General features: G+C 40.6%; 2 protein-coding genes across 2 annotated transcripts in view; one reads left to right on the top strand and one right to left on the bottom strand.

Moving 5' to 3' along the window:
- Positions 1-5,523: 5,523 nt before the first annotated feature.
- ddx28 (DEAD (Asp-Glu-Ala-Asp) box polypeptide 28) lies at positions 5,524-7,939 on the bottom strand (the record flags this gene model as incomplete). The annotated part of the gene is made up of 1 exon (XM_079216579.1): positions 5,524-7,939. The coding sequence occupies one exon, from the start codon at positions 7,937-7,939 to the stop codon at positions 6,233-6,235; it is 1,707 nt and encodes a 568-aa protein (XP_079072705.1). The 3' UTR covers positions 5,524-6,232.
- Positions 7,940-13,127: 5,188 nt separating this feature from the next.
- The window catches only part of nfatc3a (nuclear factor of activated T cells 3a), a gene marked incomplete at both ends in the record, with an annotated part of 54,088 nt that continues 50,114 nt past the window's right edge, over positions 13,128-17,101 (top strand). The window contains one exon of the mRNA XM_079216608.1: positions 13,128-13,218. Coding sequence (XP_079072734.1) covers positions 13,128-13,218 — 91 coding nt within the window. The remainder of the gene's footprint in view (positions 13,219-17,101) is intronic.

Here is a 17,101-nt window from a genome sequence, read left to right as displayed (position 1 = left end):
TGAAAGCTGCAAATCAGGCCAGCCTGGCTAAACCGGTTCACTAGATTCAAGGAAACTTCAATCTCCAACCCAAAATCAAGAGCAGCTCCAATCTGACATACTACAGTTGAGGTCACGCTTGCATGAGGTCATCATTCAGCCATTTAAAAACGTACACTGCCCATATATTTACAACACCTGACAAACATGCAGTCTAAATGTTCTAAGGATCGTTTTTCTCTCATTGCATATAACCAATATCAGTCAAATAAACTAACCTATGGCAATTACATTTGCTCTTTGGTTGCCAATTTGGCAGCTGATGCCTCGCCACAAACCTGGCAACCACTTCCAAACACTTGTTTCAGGCTCCGAGATCCATAAAGAAAACAAGGAATGAGTTCCAGGTGACTAACTGGGAGCTGCACTGAGAAACTAGCAGAGCAGACACTGATTCTTCACCCGTTTACTGCTGTATCAACAGCACATAATGTTTATTTCAGAACAACTATGGAACAATTGTCAAGGGATGCAGATGGCTAGAGATTTAATTTAACCAGATGTTTGTCTGTACAGTTTAAAATCTGTCCCCTACACTCCAGCAACCTTCTACCTGCAAGAAAAAGAAGCCTTGTAATCACAGGTTTTGCATAAAAAAAAAAAAAGGCACACAGACCACAAGCTCATTGTTTCTTTTCTCTTCCACCAGACCCCACAGTCTCTGACAGATAATATGTGTAATATGTGCTTGCTGACTGTACCCCACAGCTCTGATCGACTCCTCCTGTACGTAGCAGAGATACCTGGCTGAGCATGAGCAGCAAACGATCGGCTCCCTCTTGAGACTTAAGTGTCATTATTTTGCTTATTTCTTCATCTCTGTGGTCACGGTTGACAGCAAAGGCCTGTTTTCATGCAGAACAAAAAAGGGACAGATCAATGAATTTGCCATCCCCTGCTGATGAGTGATCCCTCCCCTGCCGGATGGGGCTTGTAGACCTTTACAAGCCAGCAGGACATGGCCATCGAAAGTCGCCCAAGGCTGTAGATCAAGCTGCAGGACTTTGGAAATGAGTAAATTGCTTGTGTTAGCATATTCATGTCAGAGCCTTTGATGGCAACAGGGCAAGGAGCTGTAGGTTTAGCTGGAACAGTAATTTACGGATTTATTTTAAGTCCTTCCACTGATGCAAGGCATAGTTGTTTTGAGAGTTGTGCGGACTCGGGTATCATTTGCTCAAGATTCACACGGCCTTTACTTTACTGCCCTTCATTTCAGCACTAAATAACTGAACAGCTACTCAGAAAGGAGTGTAATTGTTGTTCACTCTGCTTCAAGAAGATTGGTTTCAAACCACCATTAGCATAATGGACACCATAAACACATTCTACAAAAAAAAATGTCAGTGCAGTTGCTAATATAAAGCAAAAGCTTTTGGTTGCTGCTTTTCTGTCAAGAAAGCCAGATAGAGTTTGGTCAGTCTAATAAATGATTGGTGCCGTCGCTGGTGGCAGAGCCGCATACCAAGCAGCAGCAGCTGATGGTGGTGGTAACAGTTAACTATGAGACTTGAAAATGACATTTCCTCATGAAACAGACGCCGGGCTCATTAGACGAGAGCTGCCATTTTGAAAGGACACATTTTAACATAGGGCAACTTGAGGGGATGGGATGACATTTTCATGCTGCTGCAATTTTCTTCACATCTTTATTAAGTATAGATTTTTTGGAGAAAATCTATTTAATAACTGCCAACCGCTCCCACAAGAAATTTCGTCCTGACACCAAAACGGACCCCAGCACACAGACGGCCGTTAGACATACCTAGAGGATGTGTAACAGACCAGTCAGAGGAGCGCTCTCGTTCCTGAGACATATCTCTCTCTCACACACTCACACACACACACACACACACACACACACACACACACACACACACACACACACACACACACACACACACACACACACACACACACACACACACACACACACACACACACACACACACACGTCTTTTTCTGACAAGCCAAGGTCTATGCAGCCAGAGGGGGAGTGGGGAGTGAGTGTGCACCCGATGGGAGGTTTCAGGGGACGATTTACTTTTGTCCATTAAACTGCCAAAGAAACTCACTTGCCCATCAAACATCGCTGCAACATCTCTGGCTCCAGCACCATTGCCTCCCCGCCACCACCACCCCATCTCATATGACCCGTCACCTAACCAGCTCACAGTCCCACACAGGGCGCTCACTGCTTTGCTGAAACCCAGCTCCTTTATAGAATGGAATCTATTGATCCTTAAGGACAACAAACTTGGCACGTAACTAAGTGATCATTCAACTCAATTTCCGAAAAATATCATGAGATTTCCTGCAGTAATAGCAACAGATATAGCATGTGAATAGCAGGCTAATCAGAGCCTTGTCCTTCTATGAAGGGGTGTGGCAGCAGCAGACGGGCAGCAGCCATCCCCACAATGCATGCAATGCAACCTGGAGGGATAGCTGCTGCTGCAGAGAAGACCTACATTATTCTACATGTCGTACTTTACATTTATCCCCCCATGCTGCTCTGCTCATCGTCACCTTGACGGTAACCACATGCACGGGAAATAAATAAATAAACACGCCGTAATTAGCGCGCACAGCTGATAACATAGGTTTCCCCGCACGGTGTATGAATTTTAACGGTTCTGTGACGCGACGGCGCGTGGATTTTCCTTTCACGAGCTGGTTTCTTTAAAGCACAGCAGCCACGCGCTTTACACAGGTGGCCGCCCTTTAATGTGCGCGCGTCACACACGGCATTGTTGACGACACATACATTATTAAAACACTAAAAAAGTTGGAAACAATTCCCTGTGGCATATTACGTGACACGGCAACGTAACATGGCGGAGGCTGGTTTCCCCCCCCCCCCTGGCAGTGTAAGCCGCCAGCCCCTACGTGAACTCCGCGTGCCTCTCTGACTCTGCACACCCACCACACGGCCAGCCCTCCCGGTGTCCACACGCGGAATCTTGCGGCTTCAAAAACAACGCCGTTGACACACAAAAAAAGAAATCCCTCCCCCCCTGCAGCAGCAGCCCCCGTAGTCTGTAAAGTCGCCGAAGCCCAAAGCAATGCCCCTGTAGAAGTCGACAATTAAAGGCTCCACAAGTTTTGCCGATTCAAACGAGCATCGCAGCCTCTGAAACGCAACTTGGGCTTCAGCAGCAAACCGTTCACACGCCGGAGGAGCCGAAACGTGAAGCGGTCACAGAGAGGCTCCCATCCGGCGGGCTAGGACTCACGCTGGTGTCGCGCACGCACACGCACACAAACACACACGCGCGTGCGGGGTTATTTAATTCTAAAAGCTTTGGTCGGAGGGAAGGTCAGACAGATCGCTACGGCTGCTGCTGCGGGCGAGATGGGCAGCAGAATAAGCCGATTACAGGGTTGTAAACCTACCTTCAGATCCACAACTGGGGCATTTCAAGCAAGTCAGCCCCGAGAAGATGCACGTTGGCCGACAGTCCCGCTCCTCGGCAGCACAATTTCCTCTGCGTTCAGGGAAATTTCCAAGTGGCTGGACAGTGTGCGAGCAGCGGCAGCGGCACTGTGTGTGTGTGTGTAAACGAGGAGGGGGGAGATAATCCTTCGGTGGGGCAAAGAGGAAATGCGTCATTATTAATGGCCCGAACGCTTTGTAGTCCGTCCATACACCCCCATTGTCCAGACTACAAATGGGGGGAATTAAGTTATCTTTGTTTATATACAAAAAATATGTATATATTGTGTGATGTAGGATCATTTTGAGACCAACTACATCACGTGTACATGTTTTTCTTTTGTGGTAATGGGGCTTTTTGTATTTGTATTATTATTGGTTGGCTCCAGAGTATCATGTTGTGTCTGGGTAATAAGTAAATGCCCTTAGTTATTGGTTTGAAGCCAAAAGGAAGAAAGAAATGAGAATTCCCTGTGAAAGTCATCCAAATACACCACCTGCTCAAATATAGGCCTTCATTGCTTGTTTTACTGTAGTCTGAGTAGTGAGAACCAGTGACCACAAACCAGCCAGCTTTATGCTTCTCCCTCGCTTTGTCCAACAAACCAGGATCCCATTATCCAAGAGTATCTTTAGGAATACTTCTACAAATTAGTATTGAACGCAAACAAAATTGGGGGATTGATCAAAGACATCCTGTCATGTTTTAGTGCATATAAAAAATACCTGCTTTGAATATATGCTAGTTTAATTACTTAGACATTCTCAGTCTTAATCCTTAGTTGCATATTGGACCATGGTTGGCTGCTTAATTAGTTTTGATGTAACAAAGTTGTGCTCATACATACAGGTGTTAAATACACATACTTCAATAAGCACAGTAGAGGAAAAGCACCTCCAGAGCCACAGATTACACGTAACAACAGTTGTCCCAGGCTGCAAAGTATTCTCTGTTTTGTGTTAACCGATCATGAGGGAAATGGGTGGAGTGGCCCTTTAAGACGAAGCGCTAAAATTATTTCAGCCATAAAATACTTAATGCTGGGCCCAGCAACTCCCTGGATGGAGGACATTTGATAGAGATTATTTCTTTTGCAGGGGTCGGTTGAGGTGAAGCAGGACAAAAATATAAACTGAGGGATAGGAGGCATTTGCTCCACATGCTATAAATGGATACTGGGTCCTTGTTGTGAGGGTACAGTTGGCTGAAATTTGAACCTAAGGTGGAGCAACGCTTAAATTGTTGACCCGAGTCGGAGCAGGACAATCTTAGCCAGATTCCAGACATTCTGATAGAAGCCCCTTGTTACCGTCAGAGCCATTAACACGTCTGTCCTTCTGTCTGCTTCTATAATCTATACTTCCAGAAACACTCCATCATCAGGTATGCAATGTGACAAACAGCCCTTTCAAATTAAGAGCATGGTTTCTAGGCAGAAACATCAACTTGCCATCTGTCAATTCATGTGAAAACTAAAAAGAGTTGCCCAAAACACCACCTACCAAAACCATAAAATCGTGGTCAAAGGAAAAGTTATTACCTTTGAAATAACGTCCCAAAGATTTTCATGTTGACACTTTAGCGGTTTCCTTTCAACCTCACGCAGGCATGGAAGAGGGAAAAAAAAACCTTTTCAAGTCACGCAGACCTTCCACATCAACAGAAGAGACGTCAGGTTTTGGACCGTGTTCAACTTGACTAAAGATTATTGCTGTAACTTGGAGGATTTTCTGGACTAAACAAATGAAAGGTAACATCAATTGTATTGAGCACAAAAAAAATCAAATCCATGTTTTGACCTATGAACTGTGCAGGCAATTTACATAAACTGAAATCAGTCAAATGCCTCCGCCTGGTGGCTAAACACAAACAGTACACAAAAAAACATGAAATTGTGGTAAGAGACAATCTCCAAGAAATTCTGGACTTTCCTACCTGACAATATAAATATTTTTATTGGCATTTTTTTTACAAGTCTTAAAAGTTTTAGGAGATGGCTCAGACCAAATATGATGTATTTTTGCATGCTTTGTTGCAACGTTGGTGACATTTCAATACCATTCTGTGTATGACACTTGATTAAATGTGGTGAAGAAGCAAACAGGTTTTATTAAACTTAAATTAAAAGTATACAGCAATGGCTCCTTGAATGACAAGATTTCCACAGTTATCACATTACTTTGTTACACCGTTTCACTGATAACTACTTCATACTCACCAAGCAAATCAATTTAGTTTGTCAGTATTTGGGAGAAAATCATGTTCTTGTGACAAAGAAAATGGCGAGTAGATTGTTCAAAGATCACTCTTTTCCAAATTGCTCTTTTAAAAAAAAAAGAAGAAAAAAAAAAAAGGTATATTCAGTCTAAATAAGCAACTGCATAGGAGATCCATCTGCACACACATTTTCACCAGGAAAGATGGGCTATAAAACATTTTTATAAAAGCACATGTTGGATATCTTCCACATTCTCATTAAACAATGCTTTGTTTTAGCGCTTTTGAAGTATTAGAATTAATAGATTACACACTAACCAAGCAGTCTCGGGCCTCAGCTTGGCAAAACAACAAAATGTGTCACTTTAATCAAAAAAAAAAATATTTTTAGGTCAAAGTGGCCAAAGAAAAAACACCCACTGTAATTCAGTTTTGAACAAATCTGTCTCACCGTTTCTGCTGACAACATTTTGTACATTTAAAGTTTGTCATCCCAACACGTCACCTTGCAAACATAATATATATTTTTTAAAACACTTCTACTCCTCTGCTTCTACTTCTACTTCTTTGGGTTTTGGCTCACGTATATCAGATTCCATCCCTGGCAAACTAGTTCTCCTACGTGCAGCAATCTCAATCTTCTGCACAAGCTCCACATCCCACGGATGAGTGACAAAGCTGAGCACCTCCCCGTCCTGCACCCCTCCCGCCCTTCCCACTCTCCCTGCCCTGTGGATGTAGTCTGTGTGGGATTCTGGGGAGTCGTAGTTGACAACCAGGCCCACTCTGGATGTGTCCAGGCCACGCGAAGCAATGTCTGTGCAGACCAACACATCTGCCTGGCCGGGCTTCTGAAACGATCGGAAGATTCCTGCGCGCACAGCAGCGGGCATCTCCCCTTGCAGACGTGCATGCGGCACTCCCATCTCTTCCAGCGAGTACCCCAGCCAGTTGACGGTGGCAGACTTGTTGCAGAACACCAGAGCAGCAGCCCCTTCTTTTTTCTGTTGGAGCAGTTTCAGGGCTTGGTGGAGCTCCAGGATCTTGTCAGCTCCCTTTACCTTCAGGAACGTCTGTTTAACATGTGGCATGAGGAAGTGCAGCATCTTGCTCTTGATAACCACCATGCTGCCAAGGTCCGTCACCTGGCTGAGCACTTCCCCGACACCACCAGGGAATGTGGCCCCCACCACCAGCAGCTGGGCCTTATGGCCGGGGCCTTGTGTTTCCTTAGGATCCCTGGCAATGTTTGTGTGGCGCAGGATGTTCTCCAGCATGTCAGAAAAGCTGGGGTCGAACATGGTGTCCGCCTCATCGACCACAAAGAAGCTCAGCTCGCTCAAGTCCACACAGCGTCTACGCAGGGCCTTGGCCAAAGCACCTGGTGTGGCCACTAAAACATCTGGATGATCCCTCTTAAAGACCATTTTGATGTGTCCCACACCCTGTCCCCCACCCACAGTACTTGTCATCAAGCCTAATGGTGCACACAAAGTCCTGGACACAGCCGCCACTTGCTCAGCTAGCTCTCTGGAAGGCACGAGAACCACAGCACGGATCTTGTGTGTGCTCCCAGTATAGACATCTGATTCCTTATCAGCCTGCAGTCTGTGAACAATAGGCAGGAGGTAACTCAGTGTTTTTCCACTGCCCGTCTCCGCAGCACAGAGTATGTTGTAACCTTTCATGACCTTTGGGATGGTCTGCAGCTGTACAGTGGTGGGATGGGTAATGTTGATATTGTCCAAAGCTTCCACCAGCCCCTTGCAGAGGCGGAGGTTATTAAAAGTCACAGGTACCTTCTGTTCAACACCCTCATTCTGATTTTCAGCAACAAAGGGTGCAACCGTCTTGATGTTGTTGATGGTGAAATAGTCACCAAATGACTTGTTATGCTTCCATCCCTTCGAGCAAAGAATGAGTGGCTCGAACTTTCCAAGAGTGTATCCCGCAGATTGGTTCAGATCTGGGTTCTTGCCCTGGATCAGGAGCTTGCCAGCTTTGATGGTGTTGATTTTATGTTGGCCTCGAGTCTGTTTTACATTTTCAACGCGCCTCTGCATGTAGCGCGGAATACGAATAACCGTCTCCTCTGTGGCTGCTGTACGACAAGAACGAGTCTGAATAACAGAACAATGAACACGACAGCAAGCCGAAACTTTGAAAAACTCACGACAGTAAATTCCACTTGAGCAGAGAGCTCGCGACACAGGCGAAGCCAAATAGCCGACCTTCACAGAGTGCATTTTGTTGTTTGGCTCGCTCGTTAACAGCCAAAGGTCAGCCGACAAGAATACACCCGCAAATAAACGACTAAAGGATGAAGACGACACCAGTTTAGTGAACTGGGAATCTCAAAAGTCCCTTTACATGCTCAAAAACCATGTAGCATCCTGTTCAATTTGACAGAGGTGTCGCCATGCTTTCTTGACGAACGTTGATGATGTCAAGTCGGCGGGGAGTGATGACGTATTTCGAAACGCAACATAGCAGTTTTCATTATACAAACAGAAATTGAGAAAAGTATAAAAGCCGGATAATTAATTAATTACAATTAATATTAACTAAATAAACCTAATGTAAATGCCACAACAATTTTAAGTTTCGAAAGACTTTTTGTTCACAAAGGTTTTTGTTTAATAATATATTCACATATACTTTGTTAATATTACTGTTGAGTTCACCAATGTATAATAATTAATGTATATTCAGATCTTCTAGCATTCAAAAATTCGTAAAAATAAGTAGTTTTAAATTGTAAACCTCTTACTTCTAATACTTCAAAAGCGTGGTTTAATGCAGCGGTTCCCAAACTTGTTCTATCAATCCCCCTTTGATGATATAGGAGTGTAGTTCCACTGAGTTGTAGTTCCCCTGAGTGTAGTTCCACTGAGTGTAGTTCCACTGAGTGTAGTTCCCCGGGGTGTAGTTACACTGTGCCTCCCCTAGGGGGCGCCCCCCCCCCCCCCCCCCCAGTTAGGGAACCACTGGTTTAATTTGTGCTTTATTGTCACAAAATATTTGTATAGCCTTTCCTGATGAAAATGTGTGTGCAGATTAATCTCCTCAGCAGTTGCTTATTTAGACATAATATGCTTATTGCAATATGTTTAATAAACCGATGCCGTTTTCTTGTGAAAAAATGCTTGAACTTCAAAGTCAACATTCACATTTTTTTCTCCTTCATTTATTTAAATGAGCAATTTGTAAAAGAGGCCCTGTCACTCTTGCCTGCTGGATTCTCTATAGAATATGATCCAATTCTAATTATATTTAGAGTTGAATCTAATTCTATATATAATTCTATATATAATTGGAATCTAATTCTATGGAGAATTGGAATCTAATTCTATATATAATTGGAATATAATTCTATAAAGAATTGTAATCTAATTCTATAGAGAATTGGAATCTAATTCTGTATAGAATTCTACATAGAATTGGATCCATTTTATATATAATTCTATTTAGAGGTAGAGTTTACTCTATTTAGACTGGGATACAATACTTTTTTTCAATTTGAGTAAAATTTACTTTGACAAATTTACTGTGTAGCCAGCACAGGAAACAACTGTATGCATCAACACTGCTGTCACATGTAGCATTGATTGTACATCAGCAACCCTTTCCATGTGCTGAATGAATTGGCTCGTTGATTGATTTCCTGCAGCTTTAGAACATCACACACATCAGTAATAGATCATCTGTCACGTGTTGGACAAAACAATGCTGTGAAACCCCTATGAACTGCAGGGGGTCTTCTTGTAAAGGAAGAAAGAACTAAGCTGGGCGTTTATTTCCATATAAATACAATTATTTATTTCATGAATCTTATCGAGGCAAAGTAAAGATTAAAATTAGTTCCCACGGTCACACTGTGTACTGTTTTTTTGTATGTCCAGACTCTGGGCTTGTGATTGCCTGACAGGAGGTCTGACTCAATCGCATCAAGTCAATACTCAGTTTACAGACTGAACAAAAGAGGGCAGCATTAATCAACAACGAAGATTTCAAGTAACCTGAAATCCATCTCAGACCTATAATGGCAAGTTCACTATATTTCTTTGCATTGTTTCAAAATAAATAAAACACATTGTTTCTCTAAGAATAATTATTCTACCAAATATATTCATCATTTTTATTCACGAATTTTACTCTGCTGCATTAGTATAACATTACTGTAGCACATATACCATAGACAGATCAATTAAGACATAAAATGGTAAATCATTTACAGAAATTAAGATTTTTTTTCTTCTTTTTTTACTTAAAATATTTATTTTACAAAACAGCCTAATAGCCTCAGTGATCCTTCAATTCCTTATCATCCAACAAACTGAGACAGGACTGCTAGCAATTTGATATTTGTTGACATTTAGTGAACATCACGTCTGTTGCAAGGTGTTGCGTTGCATTTCTGCAGTGTATGTAAACCCCAATCCTTGAAAGACTGATACCTTTCAAACAGGACCAGTGTGGGGGCAGATGCTGTTTTTTCCTTCATAACTTTCTCTACAAGAACATAATATCACAAACCACATTTACAGCCTCCCACACAATTTGTTCTCTTTATCTTCTCCCTTCAAAGGTCATCTGCGAAGATAAGACACTCCGGTAACCTGAATTAGACTCGGGTGGGTCTGGAGACATGTTTGCTGCAGGAGAAAGTGCAGTCAAGTCATGTGACTGCCAGATAATAGCATGAGGGTCCCTTTATAATTCAATTTAATAAGAATATATTTGTGACAAATCTGAATACAGACATGGAATTAAGAATTGTTTAGATGCATGTGGCGCAATGGTTATTATCTTTGAAAAATATCAATCTTTAATGCGATTACCATTTTTAAGATAATCCAAGTTAAATTTGTTTTACTTCTCTGTTTCATTGAAAGTATATCTCGTAGCAACCTTGGCTATAACAATTTGTCACCTCTTTCAAAAGTACAACTAAATACAGACTGGAATTGGTTGGTGTGACATTTATGCAATAATCATGTGTGACTAAATTACAGTTACTGTTGCTCAAAGTAGTCCTTAAAGATAACTATGTTTCTTATTTTAGTTTTCCTAACATGCAACATCATTGATTTATTACTTAAAGTCAGGTAACTTTGCATATGTTAATAGAACATTTGTATACCTGGTGCTGTCTAAACTGGCAGGATAATGGTAAATGGTATAAAGGAAACATTAAATGTAACAGCCTTGGTGTATATTGGGAACTCAAGAGGACTTTGATTGGAATAAGACTAGTCCTCAGTCCTCACAGGACTATGTAAGAGGAACATATACCTTTTCGGAGAGAAATGCTTTAGAAGGTGGCAAAGAAGATGAAAAGGGTTATACCTTTTGCTTTTGCTTAGAAATAAAGACCACAGGAAATGTGATATTGATGCTTTCAAATGCATTTGTGAGTGGAGCGCCTTTCTACGCCCACATGCATCTAGCATAGGTATATGCTATGTGGCTGTTGTCGGCTGCGCATGCAATTTGTGTCGAGGATGGACTGATTTAAATCAGTCCAATGTATCAAAAACCTTTTTGTTTTTGATACTTGGTGCTTTCTATTGTGCACATAATTAATAGTAGCAGTAAAACACATAATATAAGTTTACAATGTTATGACTTTACTTATCAGTGTTGCAATAACCTTTGGTGAAACAATAAAACTTGCTTGATAGAGGCAGATATTCTTGATCAGCCGCAAATATGTGTGTGTGTGTGTGTGTGTGTGTGTGTGTGTGTGTGTGTGTGTGTGTGTGTGTGTATGTGTGTGTGTGTGTGTGTGTGCATATTACAGGGAGGGGGCATCCCAATACATACAATGCAAGTACATTTTGTTCAACATCAATAGATTAAAAAAGAGTGTGCATATGTTATACTCTGGACTAATATCTCCCATAATAATTGATTCAGCTAATACAAATGTTGTCAGTCAAGAATATCATTGAAGCAGAAACACATTAAAGCTTTAGAGTGCAGCTGCCTCTTGCTTACCTACTAAAGATTGACCTGAGTAGATTGATGCTTATAGGGCTGCAGAGGTTAAAGGCAGTGGAAATTCTAATAAATTGCATTGTGATATAAATAAACCAATGGAAGAAAGGAATTCCTCAGATGAGGAATACACAATGTGAGTGAAAGCAAAACTCTGACAGCTTGCCATGTCAGAGTTATATATATATATATATATATACATTTTGTAAGTGACAATTGCAGGTCTCAGGAGCATCCTAAAAACCTCTCTTTGGCCATGTAGATTTACTGTCCACATTTTCAAATTGTTGCATCACAACATGTTCATCTCCTCAACTTATTGCACTTTTGGCCAATATGTTAGTGTAGTGTCCAGGAAATACTCTATCTCTGAACACAAACAGCATTTTTCTTTCCAATGGCCATCATGTATGTGCTATTTAGGCTGCATCATAACATAAATAATCAAAAAACCTATGTTAAAAATGTCTGTTCTTCCCTACTTGTTGCAAGGTCAAAAGGTTCGCCATACGCAATTTCAAATGTTAGTACACTTTCTTTTGCCAAAACAGCTTATTAACACAGTGATAAGACATTATCAAAGATCTGAAAAAAATATATATATATATATATATTTATATATATATATATCTTTTTTTTTTACCTGTATATATATATATATATATATATATATATATATATATATATATATATATATATATATATATATATATATATATATATATATATATTTATTACTTTTCAGATCAGATACTTGTTGGTAACATTGTTTCCTATCTAGCCTATTATATGTGCACAACACCTTCAAATACTAGTAAAGGCTATTTCAGGCAGGTAAATTGTCTTTCATAAACTGATTATTAACTCCATAGCCGAGGGGCCGCGTGTGTGCGCGTGTGTGTGCGTGCCCGTGTTGTGTTGTGTCTGCTGACGTCACCGCTGGAACAGCCTTGTCACGCGGGGTTAGTAAAAGTTGGGATAGGAGCTCCGGAGAGAGAGCGACAGGGAAACCGACAGGAGGAGAGATAGAGTGAAAGAGGGGGACGGGACAATTAAACGGACAATTCATCCGCTTTATAGCGAACATTAAACACTGGCAGAGAAAGCGCGTCTTTGTTGTTTACACGTTGGGCTGACAGACAGAAACAGAGAGGGAAGAGGAGACAGACGACTTTCTCTGAAGTTGAAGCCAGAATCTCACCAGTCAACTGCCAGAGGAAGAGGAGCTATAACGACTTGTATTTTTTGTCAAACCAAGGAGGGGAAAAACACGAGTTCGTGCATGGCCAAAACATCGTATGAGTTCAAATAACTAAAAGTTGAAGTTCGGCGTCGTGAGCAGTCGGTAAATGTTGTGACATTTTTAGGAGAGCATACGTTGCTCCAGCGGTCGACGGGTGAGTCGCGGGGTAAAAGCCCGAGCTGTCAAACCCTATGACGACTGCGAACTGCCCCGGGAACGAGGAGCTGGACTTCCGACTGATCTTCGGAGAGGACGGGCAGCAGCAGCCGCTAGGCCCCGCAGGTCAGTGGGTTTCCCAGTGAATTGGTAGTAAACTTGCGACACTAAGAAACGCTGAAGTTACTCACCTAACCGAGCTAATATTACTGCTGGCTTAATTTAGAGCGGCAGCTTGAGACCGCAATCTCGATACTGTGTGTGTGTGTTGTGTGTGTGTGTGTGTGTGTGTGTGTGTGTGTGTGTGTGTGTGTGTGTGTGTGTGTGTGTGTGTGTGTGTGTGTGCTCTTCCTGTTAAAAAAAAAAAAAGGAACCGACCCTAATACGAGTTTTTTTTTTTTTTTTTTGGAGAAACGAAGATATTAAAATATCACGCTTTCTTATCGTGGTGGAGCTGCCGTCCACAACCCCAGCTGTCATTAGCTTGGCATGCTAGCAGGTTAGCACAAGTGCAGGTATTGCCATAATGCTAATTAATAACTATGAACTCAATTAAAACTTGTAAAAGCCTCCTGCAAGGTTGTCGACAGAAAGCTTGTCGACAGAAAGCTTGTCGACTGTAAACGTGGACGCCGTGTGTACGTGTGGCGGTACAGGGAGTTTGATACGTAAGTGGGGTTATGGTGGAAGAAGAAGAGCTTCAATGTCACCGGTGCACGCTTCTCAGAGTATCACATGCTGATATTGTCTAAAGCTTTATTCACTAGTTGTTCACAAAATAAGCAGGACAGACGTTGTTGCGACATTTTAATAACCTTGTCAACGTAGTCTTTCCTGTAGATTTTTGTAGATTAATTTATAACAACATGAATTAATTTTGCAAAACGTAAGAGTTGTTTATCTTAATATTTGTTAAGAGTTATGCACAACAAAAAGGTCAAATTGTTTGCTTCTACATGGTCCAGAACTGAATTAATCCAATGAAGAAAAAAGGGAAAGGGTAATATAAATATTGGCAAAATAAAAGTACAATTACATTTCAAATGTATATTTCATACGTGTGTGCATTCTTATTATTATGGGTGCCACCTTAAAAAATACATCCCAACACCAACACAAGACCTTTAAGGTACATTTTAAGAGGAGTGGGCATACAATGGAGGTGAGATGGCCTTGAATTGTACATTGGCAACTTTCCTATCAGGCACAGTTAGCATTGATGATACTCTAACTGGCGTGATATCTGGGATTAAAATGTTTTGACATTGGCTCTAGCTAGTTGAAGCAAAATGATGTTAAAGTGTGTCAACTTTGTCACTAGTTGAACAGGTAGCAAGTAGGCTATCAAGTCTTTTAACTCTAACTACAACGATCCTTGAATTTGTATAATCGGTTTGCCATTGAAATTATGCGTTATTTACTGTGACTGCTAACTGTCAAATGTTAGGGACATACACAAAAGAAGGATATGTAAAAATCATCAGGTAATTGTAATTATGCTTAACACCTTAAATAGGGAGAAACTTTGACTTAAAACACTTTGCATTAGTGACTTAATCAGTTATAAACCATCTTTTCTCACCCTCAGGATCCTTGAAGTGATTCAAGTTCAAAGAAACAAGTCATACATTGCTGTGATTCAAAGTGTGTCAAACTATTTGACAATGCCAAACACTTAAACAGTCTTTGTCCTCAGTGATCTCAGACCGTGCTAAATGAGATGCCTTGGGTTTGAATCAAGATGAGGATCTTTGCCGCATGACACTACCCTCTCTCTCCTCCAGGATGAATTATCCAACTAAGATGACAACGCCTAACAAAAGGGACAAAACTCAAAGATAGTGTTTTTTTCTTTTGGCTTTCTCAGAAACTAATGTCAGTAGAGAAAAAGAGCATGACACAGATTAAGCAATGCCTGGGGTTATTAAGTATTAATGACATACAATCATAATTGTATTAATATATCCATAGAAACAAAGTAAGCATTATGTTCTTGACAAAGTTTGACAACTTTTCATATTCATACCTGCTTGTTTCATCACTTCACGGCATCGCACACTTTTGAGTGAGTGAAATATTAAAATCCATGCCAACCATTTTTATGGTTGTAATGATTTTGTTCTCCAAATCTTAATAATCAATCAGTTTATTAAACAGGTCTTAACAAATAAAAACAAGGATTCACTTCATAAACAGTTCTTCACAAATAGTCTTATTGGACGATAATGTAATACGATAATTATCGTCTTTCAATGGAATCATATCGTGAAGAAATCATACAAACTCAAATTTCTCAGAACATTTTATTATTTTGTACATAAGTTCTTAATTTAATTAATATTAATATTTTGTTTAATAAATAAAATGTGTTAAGTATTTTATTCACACAAGAGTATACACCACTATGTGGTACCTTTATATTAACTATTGAGTCATTGAATTACCAGAAAACATTGTGATGAAATGTCTAATAAATTAAAACAGGCATGGGCCTGCACCAAACATCCCAGAGGCAGACAAAACTTCCTCGGTGGAAACTAGACTCAGGTGGTGTTGCAGGCAAATTAAACATTTTGGAAGTGGCTGAGGTTTACCATGTATTAGTTATCTGATCGCTAAGCAATCGTACAACATCCAGAGTTACTCCTGTGAATGACAGAAGCTGCTGCTTTTTCATGTTTGGGTTGTTTATTCATTTAAAATGTGATACTAGGTGTAAAAGAGTCTTTTAGATATACATTGTCCAAAGGCTGAGTGATATATGATATAACAAAGGTTGTGAGCCGATTGAAACTCACTAATTCATTGATTAAGTGCATATGTGCTTCTTCATTGGTTTCTGTCTTTGGGCCGTGACCATTGGAACATGTGAATTCTTCAGCTATGTCCTTTTTATGAAACTCTGGGAAAAGTAATGACTCCATGAAGGTTTTGGACATTTTTCCTTCGATTAAAGAGAAATTTGATTTGGAGATGGGACGAGGGGAAAAACTGCAGTTGGAATAAGTGTCGGAATATAAGCACCACTGTGCAAGTAGTTTTAATCTGGTCCGGACCGTATGAATTGGCCCAAGAGGGGCACACCTGTCCAAATTAATTACGGGAATGTAATACAGGATCACATAGCCAGAGTAACAGTGAGTTGCACGCTCATGAGTTGGTCTCCTTCTCTGGAGACAAGGATCAAGTCAGGGCTTGTTTTTTGTAACAACCTGGACTTCTACGGTGAATATCACTCCACTGAGATTCTTATTGTTGAATGCTGCTTGAACTGGGCTGTGATGTTGTGAAAAGGTAAGGGAAAGTCTCAACATTAAAACAAAACTTCACATCAGTGGCACATTTCTATATCTCCCTTTAGAAGAAAGTTACAATACTTTCCAAAATGGTGATGTTATGGTAGCTGGTTGCTTATGTTTACCACAAAACTCTTCTACATCTTTGTTTTAGATGTTTTATTATTTAATGGACCTGGGCTAAGTAGTGACTGTTAACTTCCTACACTTTTTCTCTCAGCCCAGTCTTTCAGTGTTTCTACTTATGTGAATGTGATTAAAACTCAGTGTAATGGTGTGCTACAGTGTAATGCCCTGCCTCTCTTGTCTGTCTTTTTTGTGTTTTTCTCTTCTCTGTCTGTTCCTTTGAGTGTCTGTGTCTTCATTTTCTTGCTCTCTCTTAGTGTTTTCTTGTTGCTCAGGAAACAGACATCTCTTTGAGGTGAAATATTCCACTGTTCTATTCAGAGGCATTGGGCGAGCTTACTGTAAGGGTTTCCCCCTGATTATGTACAGTGCCAGCTGAATAGAAGAACAAGTCCCTCTGTGAATCAGTGTAACTAGAAAATTAGATTGGATCCTTTAACATTCACTGAGATACATCTGAAAGCTGACTTTAAAACCAAAGTGATTATTAAAAGTGTCTTCTACTTTTTCTTGGTCAGGGAAATTACCTAAAAACATATTTATTTAGGTTTACACTTAAAAGATACATCGTTATTGTTCGCATTTAT

The sequence above is a fragment of the Taurulus bubalis genome (genome assembly GCF_910589615.1).
Source record: "Taurulus bubalis genome assembly, chromosome: 4".
In the NCBI taxonomy this organism is placed as follows: domain Eukaryota; kingdom Metazoa; phylum Chordata; class Actinopteri; order Perciformes; family Cottidae; genus Taurulus; species Taurulus bubalis.
The sequence above is the reverse complement of the archived record's forward strand: the minus strand, read 5'-3'. Positions and strand labels throughout refer to the sequence as shown.